At 50.1% G+C, this 12,298-nt stretch overlaps 3 protein-coding genes across 3 annotated transcripts; 1 reads left to right on the top strand and 2 right to left on the bottom strand.

The window, feature by feature from the left end:
• Positions 1-1,042: 1,042 nt before the first annotated feature.
• dph5 (diphthine synthase) lies at positions 1,043-2,104 on the top strand (the record flags this gene model as incomplete). The annotated part of the gene is made up of 3 exons (XM_057155999.1): positions 1,043-1,177; positions 1,287-1,411; positions 1,507-2,104. 3 exons carry the CDS (start codon positions 1,043-1,045, stop codon positions 2,102-2,104), a joined length of 858 nt encoding a protein of 285 aa, XP_057004654.1.
• A 909-nt stretch (positions 2,105-3,013) lies between these two features.
• N7473_010059 (putative MFS transporter) lies at positions 3,014-5,231 on the bottom strand (the record flags this gene model as incomplete). The annotated part of the gene is made up of 4 exons (XM_057155998.1): positions 3,014-3,683; positions 3,741-4,039; positions 4,100-4,281; positions 4,343-5,231. The coding sequence occupies 4 exons, from the start codon at positions 5,229-5,231 to the stop codon at positions 3,014-3,016; spliced, it is 2,040 nt and encodes a 679-aa protein (XP_057004653.1).
• A 3,023-nt stretch (positions 5,232-8,254) lies between these two features.
• N7473_010058 (arylsulfotransferase family protein) lies at positions 8,255-10,534 on the bottom strand (the record flags this gene model as incomplete). The annotated part of the gene is made up of 4 exons (XM_057155997.1): positions 8,255-8,535; positions 8,592-10,098; positions 10,172-10,300; positions 10,421-10,534. The coding sequence occupies 4 exons, from the start codon at positions 10,532-10,534 to the stop codon at positions 8,255-8,257; spliced, it is 2,031 nt and encodes a 676-aa protein (XP_057004652.1).
• Positions 10,535-12,298: the final 1,764 nt, after the last annotated feature.

The following is a 12,298-nucleotide window of genomic DNA, read 5'->3' as shown; positions in this document are numbered from 1 at the left end:
GAGAGAGACCGATTGAAGCGGGCTTGTTCAGTCCTTTATAGATGCTCGAGAAGATGTGAAGGAAGCGATGTGACAAGAAAATGCGAAAGTGGGAGAAGCGAAAGGTAAAGAAGCCACGAACTCAAAGTGAAGCAACCTGTCTGGCAAGGATGTCAAGACCGATGCTCACATGGAGTTAAAGATGGAGTATGACTTGAGAGTTAACGATTCGATGGATGATAGTCTTTGAAGCTCCAGTGTCACGAAAGAGATGCGCCAGAAGAAGATAGGTGTGGTGGGAGAAAGCGAAGGGAAGAAGATCGTGGAGGAGACAGGGCGTTGATTTTGGTCTCCACGGCGCTTTCGTGTCGTCTGGAGCTACCTTCGATACGCGGTAATGCGCCGGCGTGGGGAAGGTACCCCTCGGAATTTCCCACAGCACCTTGAACTTCCAGCTTGTGCGACACCCAGTTCGAGCGAGACCCAGCTACACATGCGCGGAGCCCTGAATTCAGGCATGGCCTTTTGATGACATTCATGATGATGGCGATGACCGAGACGAGACCGAGACGAGACCGAGACAGAGTATTGCAGAATACAAAGACGCAACCGCAAGACCAAGACCTACCAAGCAAAATCGGGGAAGGGGTTCATGCTCACCTGCTGGATCTCCTGCCGATACTTGGGTTGACGATCGGAGCTCATCTCGACAGCTCCGCGCGTGGTAACGCGCTGCAAAGGATAGTGAAAGTGTGTGAGGAAGGGTATTGAAACGAGTGGCGAGATCAAAAACCAGCCGTCGATGCAGAGTGAGCAGTAGCAGCGACAGCGTGTTCGTGGATGGATGGATGAGGAAGACGAGAGAGTGGATGAAGAAGAGAAACCTGGGGATTCGATAAGAAGCACGGCCGATATCGATAACGGAAAAACGGAGAATCCCGCAAATAGGCGGTCTACTAGTGCCGGATTCTGCCGCGGGGCATGCAATTATTTCCATCGCTTCATCAGCTCGTCGATTCGATCTGTATCGCATTGAACACGCAATTGTGTTTGAGAGGCTATCATGTTGCACCTTGTGGGTCTAGGACTTGCTGATGAGAAGGACATTACTGTCCGGGGGTTGGAGATTGTTAAAAAGGCCGATCGGGTGTATCTAGAGGCATACACGGCTATCTTGTTGGTGGACAAGGAGAAGCTTGTGAGTGGTGTGCATGATTTTGGAGGTCTATGGTGTTTTTGATGCCGAGGAAGCATTACATATGACTAGCTTGAGCATGGTGTCACTAATCACGCTTTGGACTTAGTAGGAAGCGTTCTATGGTCGCCCTGTTATCGAGGCTGACCGTGAACTTGTGGAAACCGGCAGCGATGAGATCCTTGCTGGAGCCGACAAGGCCGATGTTGCCTTCCTAGTTGTCGGTGATCCATTTGGGTATGTTCCATACACCATCCCAAGCTATCAACACACACAACCAACTTCGTACTCCCCAAAGACCACCTATCAGTGTATACTGACACCAATCCCAGCGCAACAACCCACACCGACCTCGTCCTCCGCGCCCGCGAGCTCAACATCCCCACAAACGTCGTACCCAACGCCTCCATCATGTCCGGCATCGGCTGCACAGGCCTCCAACTCTACAACTTCGGCCAAACAGTCAGCATGGTCTTCTTCACCGAAAACTGGAAACCCTCCTCCTTCTACGACAAAGTGCGCGAGAACGTGCAAATCGGCCTGCACACGCTCGTCCTGCTCGACATCAAGGTCAAAGAACAGTCTATGGAGAATCTCGCCCGTGGACGTCGCATTTTCGAACCCCCGCGTTACATGACCGTTGCGCAATGCGCGGCCCAGATGCTGGAGACGGAGGAGACGCGCCAGGAGGGTGTTTATACAGCTGATAGTTTGGCTATTGGTGCGGCGAGAGTGGGTGCTCCGGATCAGAAGCTTGTTGTTGGTACTTTGAAGGAGTTGAGTACGGTGGAGATGGGGGCTCCGCTGCATAGTCTTGTGTTGTTGGGTCGGAGGACCCATGATTTGGAGAGGGATTATATTCGGCAGTTTGCGGTGAATGGGGAGACTTTTGATGCTAGTTATGCGAAAGGGTACGGTGCTTCCTCGTAAAGGGGGGCATGTTTTCTGTTGCTAAAAAATGATATGACAATTCATGCTAGACACTCGCTTCCTAAATTAAAAAGCTATTTAAAGGTTAATTGGGAAGAATGACTTCTTGGCATAGTTTTTCCCAATGCTGCTTGGGTGCAAACAGAACGATCACAGACTTTGCGGGGTTATGAAATGAATTGGAAATTGCTTACTTCGATGCTTGTCTTGTAGATTCACTTGAATTCATATGGGCACGATATAATCACAGAGCATAAAGATACACCAACATCAAAAGGCACTGTAAATGGTCTATTGTATTTGAATATAGCACACAAGGACAGAACATCCTTAGACATATCTTATCACGCAGGACCACCCAGATCCAAACAGACCAGCCTTTAGACCAAGTCTCTATATTCTAAACCCATTCCAACAGCTCACACTGCCAAAACAAAAAGTAAACAGTGGTTCCAGATGGAAGGAGAGCGCAGTAGGTGACACATGTGAAAAATGCCAAAGCGAACAGAAACGCCACGCAGACATTAGACGCAAATGATACAAATGCTGCAGAAAATGAAAATGAAAATGCAAAAGGAAATGGTATCCAGATGAGACAGACAAAGAAAACGAAATGAGAGATGCAGGTGGGAAATGATAGAAGAGAACAGAAGTCGATGGGTAAATCGATATCTTTCTTCTTCTGGGGCCTCTTCTCCAGAGGTTTGGCCAAGGGCCTGCCAAAATAGAGAAGAGGATGTTGATGTTCATCATCGAAGAAACAAGGGCCAACAAAAACCCATAACCAAGAATGAAATAAAATCCGACCAGACCAGACCGACTCCGAATGACATGCAAAATGAGTCCAAGGCAATGTATAGTTCCAAACAGTAAACAAGAGAGAACAACGTGTCACATCAACACCACTGCCTAGTGGCCATGGTCAAAGTCATCCTCCTCACCAGGAAGCAGGATCTCATGGCCAGAGCCTTCATGTACAAAGAAGGCAGCTACACAGCCGAACACCGACACGAGAGCGATAAGCCACCATGCGAATCCAATCATACCGATATCCAACCCATATCCGTACCAGGCACCCGAGAAAATGGGTCCGATGGTTCGGAAAGCGGATGAAACGGACTGGCCAATGCCGTGGATTGTGCCGAGGACTGATGGGTGAGGGGAGCAGTTGTTGAGTAGGATGATTGAGGTGGGGAGGGTGAAGGTGCGGGCGGTGACCTGTAGGAAAAGCACGATGATGATCCAGAACCAGACCCAGGGCCCGTTGGCCTGGCCGGGGGGTGGGATTGAGGATGGGGCGAGAGAGATGTAGGGAGCCAGGGCGTAGGCGAGCGGGAATAGAGAGAGGAAGTATTGGTAACTCTTGGCCGTGCCGAGACGGCCGTTGATGGAGGGGTAGATGGTGAATTGGAGGAACATTCCGATGATGCCGAGGATGGCGGTTGCGAAGCCTACGCTCTGCGGGAGCATACCCAAGCCACCGGTGAAGATGAAGGGCAAGCTCTGGGCAGGGCTAGCGGGGTCATTGGGATCGTAGCGGGGAGTTGACAGGAAGAGGAGCCACAAGTTGTTGAAGGCACTAAACGGGAGGTTAGATCAGTGATGCGAAAATATCAAAGGGTGTATTATTCCTTACCCCATTTGGAAATCGAAGAACGCCTGGGCTCCAAGAGTACACAGAACGTTCTTCGTCCAGATCCTGCGGAATGGCAGGGTACGCTTGACACGAACAGGCTTGGAAGCCTTCTCCTCGAGCTCATAGCTCTCAGAGCAGTCCATCTGTCGACCTAGCAGAGGGCCATCCTCGTCATAATCGCGGAAGGGAAGTTTCGAGTAAATGGGCGAAGAGGTTCCTACAACGGTTCTCACGCTGCGAGCAAAGAGCTTCATAGCCAAGGAGCCCAGACCAGGCTTACCCTTGCGAGAAAGGAGGGTCTATAAGAAAATTGCTTGTCAGTTACTTTCAAATCAAAAATCGAGAACACGAATTCGTACCTCTTCCAGGCCGTAGCCAACCAGGGTTGCACAAATGGACAGGAAGCAGAAGTTGGCCAGCATAGGCAGGGCATACGGGTACTTCTCCAGCCACTGCACGCCATTTTCTCCGCCAAAGGACGAGTTCGGTCCGAAAAGATGGGGGTAACTCTTGACCGGATCCGCCAACAAACCACCCATAACTAAACACGAAGAGTCAGTCAACCACCCTAGGAGACAAATTGCATCGCAAACAACACCTACCAGGACCAAACAATGAAGCGATATTAAACCCAATAGGCAAAATCAAGAAAGCCCGCGAATGATACTTCTTCTCCTTGACATTCTCCGCAATCATGGTCCGAATAATCCCAACAGTCCCATTAATCGCACCACCAAACGAACGCCAAAACACAGCCTGCGCAAATGACGTCGCAAAAGCAACCCCCAAACATGAAACAGCCGTCCCCATCAAGCCGACCAGCAGCACAAAGCGACGACCACCCCACTCCGCATCCGCAACCCGACCCCACGGAATCGCCGTCGCGAACTGGGCCGCCGTAAAAGCGCCCTGGAGAATACCCGCCTGGGTCGCAACGTCCGAGTCAGACAGGTTCTCGTCAAACGACTTGAGCTGGTAGAACATGTAAGCCTGCAGCGAGGCGATCTGTAGGAAATCGAAGACCCGGCATAGACCGAGTAGGGCCAATTGGCCCTTTCGCGGTAGGGACATCCATGTCACCGGGGCTGGGCGCGGCGTAACGGGGACAGGGAGCGTATTGGCGGCGTTTAGTTCTGACTCGTGGAGAGCCAGGATATGGGGGGTGCCGTGGGACTGGGAGCGACTGCGCACATGTTGGCTTTTGCGACCAGCGAGATCGAGATCCATGGATGTATTCCGGAGCATGTCGGGGGCATTGGAGCCGTTGTGATTGTGGTGGACGTGAGGAGAGTCCGGGGAGGAGAGGCCCTCTTCGACGCTGGCGAGGGAGAGGTTGGACTCTCGGCGACGTCGGGATGGTTGTGGTAATGGAGAGGAGGGTTCGCCGGGGCCGGAGGAGGTGTTTAGATGGTGATAGCCACTCGACCAGGAAGTCGTGCGCGCGTGGCGGGCATTACTTGGTTTATGGTTCTGCTGGGACCTGGCAGGCATGGGGGGAAGGAATGTTGTATATGTAAGCCTGGGTAGGGAACTTAGGGTAAGGTCGGTCGGGTTCCAAGGATTATCGCCGATGGAGCACCGGACGGAGGTGCTGCTTTTGGCGGTTGGTCTTGACAGACACGAGAGTAAGAGAGAGGGGGGCAATGAACGACGTCAGGTTGCGACACCTTGGTTTCACGTAATTTTTCCCCGTTTTCGTTTTCAGCTCCTGCAGGTAGTTTTTTTTTTTGGGACTCTCTCTTCCTTTGGATTAGTCTGTTATAATTGGTCTGGTCAAAGTCAAAGGAATGATGGAGAAATGGAGCAAATTGAAAAAGAGTCAAGAAAGTGAGGAGAAACAATAGTACTCTACAAAGTCAAGTCTTGGAATCTAAAGAAAAGAAATAATTGGATCTGCTCTCCTTTTTCTTTTTTTCCCTTTTCTTTACTCTTTTTCTTGGCTTTCTGTTCATAGTTTGGTAGAGGCTTCTCATAATTTCATTAAACTGTTGCGCTGTATGAAATCACTTTACGGCGTCGTCAACTCGGACCACCATAGTGAATTGAGTGGTCCACTAAGTCACCAGGGTAGAAAAAGGACACTGCAATGGAATGCCCGGAATAAAGTGACTAGGACAGGACGGTAGTTAGTATGGCGAGCCACATTACGTATGGGGCAAGTCCTTGGGCCAAAGGGGGAGTTAAAAGCACAATTCTGGACTAGCGAGGACGCCAAAGCAATACAATTTTGTACTGAGATTTAATCTGTTGGTATTCTAATTGTCTGTTTATCACTGATTGTCTATAGAGTACTCCATACATTATCAATATCTTCCTATATCCTACAATCCTAACTCATCCCTCTATCCCTCTCTCTTTCTCTCTCTCCTTTCCGCCCTCGTATCTCGTACCTAACCAGGAAATAAGCACTCTCTCTACATAATTACCGTCCGATCGACACACGACGACGGGGCTTGCGACGACACGCTCCACCCGCCCTGCCGAGTCCCCCGTTATGCTCCCTGCCCTGACCCATGACTCGCCAGCTTCAACCGCGCGACTTCCGACGAGGCGGTCTTGGCAGAGGCTCCCAGGAACCACGGTGGACGAAGGCGAAGACCTGCCCTGATTCAGCAAGTGAAAGCGGGGTGGACTGTTTTTTTTTTCTTCGTTATTTTTTCTCGTTCTTCTGGAAGGTCTTTTGGACCTTTTTCCCGCTGTCGTTTTTCTCCACTTGGGGAGGAGGAGATGGGAAATTAAAATTACCACTAATCTAGTGACAGCCATGGGTAATTCTGTAATCGTATTCTATACAATACGAGTTTGCGATGTAAACTCCGAAGCTACAGTACGTAAGAGTCCAGGCGCAGTACTTTTTACTGTCTACTGGTTAGCGCCGCCTGGGGTAAAGTAGTCGAATGCATCGCATCTTCCATCGCAAGTTGCAACAAAACGTGTCAACAGGGTTGGATCTGGACTGGTCCCTGTAAATCAGGGACCCAGCAACTAATGCCACATAAGCTGAGTATACGGATTAGAGCTTTTAGAGGCAAAATGTATAGATCCGATTGATCGATAAAAGCGCCTCCCATGCAATGCTTTACGTATGCCTGTGGCTGATTGATCGAATCACTGGGGTTAAATGGTAAAATGGTGGCCCACGCCTCGGCATTACACAGATCAAAGCAGAGTGAATAGTACGATTATTGTTGGAACCAATTATTACGCCGACTTGCCTATGTGTCGATATCGTATATTCTACGAATCCCACGAGGAAATTGAGAATGATCTTCATCAAACTCGCGGAGTTTCGGCCAGCTGCTGCACCGGCGCCGCCAGCGTGAAACTGTCCGTTTCAGACTTCATCACTGTAGTAGTGGTTAATGTATCAGGTACATTAAATCGAATACATCAATTAAGTTGCGAACTAATCAAATCAACACATTAAATACAGAGTACAGTACGTACCTACAGCATGTCAAGTCTTCAGTGTGTTTTAGGTTGTTCAACCCGTCACTTGACACAAGTGATGATCATCACCAAGCATAATGCAGACCACACAATGTCACCCTACGAGGCAAAGCCAAGACTTGTCCAAGCATGATAATCCGATGATGGACAGGGATAAGTCAATCCTCATTCATTAGAGTGATTATCAGACTCGTGAGATTATCTGTAGTACGGAGTACTACTCCGCGCGTTGGCTCTAGAAGACACTTCCAACTAAACCAGGTTATGGTTATCGACTCACCCGAATATAGCAGGCCGTGCCAACATTCGACCTTCCCAAAACGCCATGACATCTTCCAACTACCTAACCTCCCCGTCCCAAAAGCTTGATTATGCTCACTACGGAGTACTCGTGCTAGATTGCTGATCTCCCTGTCCCACCGCAAACTTTGCAGCCACCCTCCGACCACACTCAGTAGGTATACCCTAGTTCCCATCGGAGCACCGGTGGCACCATAGCAGGGTGCGCAAGCTCAGATCGCTATTCTCGTACACAGCCCAAAAAGCCAAAAGCCAAAAACGAACAGTCAAAGTGGTTGATGCCGTCGAAGCGCCGGATGAGGGGGAGGGACGCGTATGTTGCACGTAATACTAGTAAACTAGTAAGTGTACTCCGTAAATCCAATGGGATTATGGGAGGAGGGACACGAGTGCGAATGTGCGAGTGCCGGGTAGCTCGGCTTTTAGCAGCGTTGAAAGGTGAGACGGGTACGACGAATTGTCAGGTTGAAAGCTCGGGTATTCGTATTTCTGTATTGTTTACAGTGATTGTATGTATGTAAAATATTGTTCCAGTCGTACTAAACTATCACCTGATAGTCCCGACACAAAATGCAAAATGGCTCCGGATGTACCCAAAACACATAGCCTATATATGATGATCAAAGAAAAGAAAGAAAATAAAAGTGAAGACGGCTCAGCAATGCAAGAATGGATCAGAAAGAAAAAAAGTACTGAAGGTGAAGATGAAGATGGCGAGGAAAGTCAAAAAGAGGTCCGAGACGAGACGAGGACTCTACTTTTGTTTACTCTGTCCGCTCGCGCTCGCGTCCTGGTAAACTGCGATCAGCGAGCGGGAAATAATGCGTCTCTTCCTCTGCGGTCCACCGGCGCCAATTCCACCAGGGGAGATCGGGCGTCCGTGCTGGTGGAGCTTTCCGCTCGGCCATACCGTTCAGTGGCTCGGATGACTCGTGGTCGTTCAACGGATCCAGCCGTTGCCGTCGAAGATGATATCGGTAGCCGAAGTAAACACCGGCAAGAAGGGGGAGGAGGATTGCAATGGTAGCGCCCCAAACGAGTAGACCTGTTGAGAATGTGAGTGGTGATCATTTTGAGTGGTAGAGTAGGGGAGGCACTTACGTCCGGACTGTCGTTGTTTATGGTAGGACACAACGCCCGAATCCGAGTCTGGGTTGCTATGTGGGAAACCCGACGGATACGTCCAGGTAGCACCGTCACGGTCAGGGTCAACCCATGGCACAGTATTCACGCCCGCCGGAGGAATGAACGGCTCAGCCGCCTCTTCACCAGGGAAGCCATAGCCCGGAGCATCCAGACATGTCTCGTCTAGACAGAACTCGCGAAGCTCCGGTGATGGAACAAAAGTATACTTGATCTCGGATGTGCCAAGCACGACTCCATCCACAGCGATTGCTTCCGCCCGCGTCCAGAGGAAGAAACTAGCATTGGTGTATTCCGTCTCGAAACCGGTCTTGGAAACCTCGTCTAGCAAAACCCAAGGGCCGGTCATGTTGTGGGAGCCGAAGAAGCGCCATGTCTTGACGCGAGTGGCGCCATTCCAACTCACGTAGAGACTTGTCGGAGAGTAGGGTTCTGAGGTGCGAGAGTATGACCAGAGTGCAGGCGAGTCGGTAGGGTTACCCTCCCACTCGAACTTTTGCGCGCGGTAGTTCATCACGGTATCTTGGGCAAAGGATGCCCAGAGTACCAAGTTACCGGCTGAGTCGTGCTCTGACACGTAGGGGTTGTTTCCCCATCCAATGAAGACGTTCTTGTTCGGCAAGACCTGCAGGTTACCCTGGCTGGAGCTGGCCAAATCGGAGATCGCAGGAGCGTAGTCGCGAACCTGCGTAGCTGTATTTGCTATGTGATCAATGATGATGATCATGCCGGACGAGTAGGCATGTGTCCGGTTGAACCCATTATATCCATTATTATAAAGAGAGATGACCGAATGGGTGGCGTTCTCAAATAACCACCGCGCATCGTGTTGCTGCGAGAAACTGAAGTTGATATTGCGGAAAGTCGGGTCGGCTCCATGCAATCGCCAGACAACAGAGCCATCCTTGCCGGAGATTTTATAAATGGAGCACGTATGTCGAGAGGAGATCAGATAGTCGCCATCTCTGTTCTTATCAACCGAGTTGATATGGAAGTAGTCCCAGGGCTCGTGTACGTTCAATCCAGTGCCGGAGGTATCGGTGTGCGACGGCCATGTATAACTCATAGATGGGTCGACGTGATCCAAAGAGCGCCACTCAAACAACACTTTACTCGTCTCGACATCGACTTCCTGGAAGACACTCTCCATCACCCACCCAACACCTGTCTTGACGTTCCACGGGGTCATATCGAATTGGCGCTGCTGGTAGACGGTCATGAGCGCGGTCTTGCCGTCATTTATCGGAAGAAATTCGTGCATATCGCTCGATGCCATGCCACCACCGGGCTGCACCGATCGTACAATGCGGTAGGAATTGTCCAAGATGACTCCATGTCCACGACAGTACCCTTTTTGCTGGTTCCCCTGGAAGAAACATAAATGGTCGGCCCCCTTATACTTGCACACATGCATGCCGTGGGCATTGCCCGGCCCTGAAGCACCCCATCCGCTCCATACCAATTCCTGTTGCGATTCAAGTTTCCATCAGTTTTTGTCCGATGCGCCAGAGTGCGCCCCTCAATGATTTCAAGCATACCCCTGTATTATCGAAGATATAAGGTCCCGGATTTTGAGCCTCGTATGGTGTGATAAAGATATAACCTGGCGCAAGCTTGTCTGGTTCGGATCGTTCGATATGGAGAACGGGGGGATAGATGTCGGGTCGCTGCGGAGAAAACGGAGGTGGTTAGCTAGGACGAGACGAAAAGCTGCGGCGCACATAGCATAGAATGGAGGCGCAAAATGCACCCGACGACTGGCATGATCAATGGCAATAGTGACGTACCGATTTGAAGAAAGCGACCTCCTCAGCGACCGTGTGATGCAAAGCGCATAGCAGCAGACCGATGAGGAGTGCGAGGGAGGGACCCGTCCTCAAGGAGAAGATAGTGGCGATCATGGGTCCTCCTTTACATCACTCCCACAGCGAGTACAGTCGAGGAAGCACAAGGTTCCGCGCGGTAAGAAGGAAGGGGGGTGGCCGTGGAGAAGAAGCTGGTTTCGAGCATGCAAGGAGAATCAAAGCCAAGAAGAAAACCCAAGCATCAGGGAGATAACTGCTCAGTGATCGCCACGGGGGAACCAAACTGGAGAGAAGGAGGGGGGACAGGGTACGAGTACGTGGTCCACTTGTGTCACTCTTTGCATCTCTTTTCTCTTTAGAGATTGTCCAGCCTGAGCCAGACTCCAGTCCCATGCCGCGTCCCTACAGCGGAGACTCTTGCAGGGGGTGGAGCGACGTGGGCAGCTTCAACGATGTTCATTGGTAGAACCAAATCCAAGCTGCCGATTAAGACGCCGCATAAAGTGCTTAGCTCATCGCCAGCCGCTGCCAAGATGAGTCCGGCAGTTTAGATTGCGGGGATAGGCTTGGGTGGTCGAACTATTCAAGACAATTGTTTCCATTGTCGATTGGACCTCGAACACCCTGGTGGAGGTTCTATCGAGTTGTCAATTCGATAACAATACAATTGAATGTCTATTTACTCAATAGTTGCTGTAATATTCAGCTGCAGGCTGATTACAGGCCTGGTTATGTACTGTGGTACGGTAATGGTAATTCGGCCTGGACCAGGCCACGTCATGCCCGCGCAAAGCGGACGGGTGCTCAGACCAAACTTATCCGGTTTACGAGTTTAGTACACGTTACACAGCTGAACATGTACTTGAACTCAAGAGTCAGATAAACTCAATCTATATATCAGTTCATGAGCTCACGAGTCAATTTGCTACAAATTAAGAACCCTCTTATCACGAACTCTTGTTTCCAGCCCTAAAATCCAGATTTCAGGCCCAATGCGGATATGAACCACGTGTGTGTGGCTGATATTCAATTAGCCGCGGACCTTCTTTTACTTGGCTTTGGTCGCCAAGCCGGTTGCTGATGCAGCCACATACGCCACATCACGGCGAGAAACCCTCGATGTTTTTGTTGTACGCGCGGTCTTCTTTCATGCATACGTCTTGACCCTTGTAGCGTCGTTACGTGGACCGCCACACTGCGAACTATCTTGAAAAGTGTATCCATAACTCGATAAGGCGTCTAATAGATTCAAGACGATGGACTATGAATGTAGATGTTTCCATACTGTAACAGGGTGCTTTTCTCGTTGTAATGTTACCCTTCAAGCTCAGATCTCCGACCGCAAACGGCCCAAGATTCAAGAGTCATCAACCCTTAAACCCTGCAAACTTGAAAGTATCCATCAAGATCAAGTAGTATCACATTCAACTCCCTTATCAAAGTCCAATTACCATCCTACATTATCTCAGGGCCCTTGGCCAGTTATTACAATATATACTCAGAGTAGACAAGACATGTCCTCGTCATCAACAAAAGCCCATCCACGCAATCGGCAATAAACTACAATTTGATACATACAATTTAAGATTCATCATCTACAAATCAATGAATCTACCATGTGAAACTCCGACCCTAATTCGGCCTCAATCTCCCATCTAGGCATTGTCTCACCCTACAGCCTTGAACCCCAGTACGCAAGCCGACTACGTATTCCCGCCGCACACCAGTCCAAATGGAGTAGTCCCTTGGAAAAAGGGGACCTCAACCTTACGAATGACCTCGGGGTAGAGCTGGGCGAGTGACTCGCCGGCGGAATTATGGAGACTTACCACGCAAGTAGCGCATAGTGTACTCCGTATG

Source organism: Penicillium subrubescens (genome assembly GCF_028828155.1).
Source record: "Penicillium subrubescens strain IBT 31985 chromosome Unknown utg000007l_segment0_segment0, whole genome shotgun sequence".
NCBI lineage: Eukaryota > Fungi > Ascomycota > Eurotiomycetes > Eurotiales > Aspergillaceae > Penicillium > Penicillium subrubescens.
This window is presented reverse-complemented; position numbering and strand designations above follow the sequence as displayed.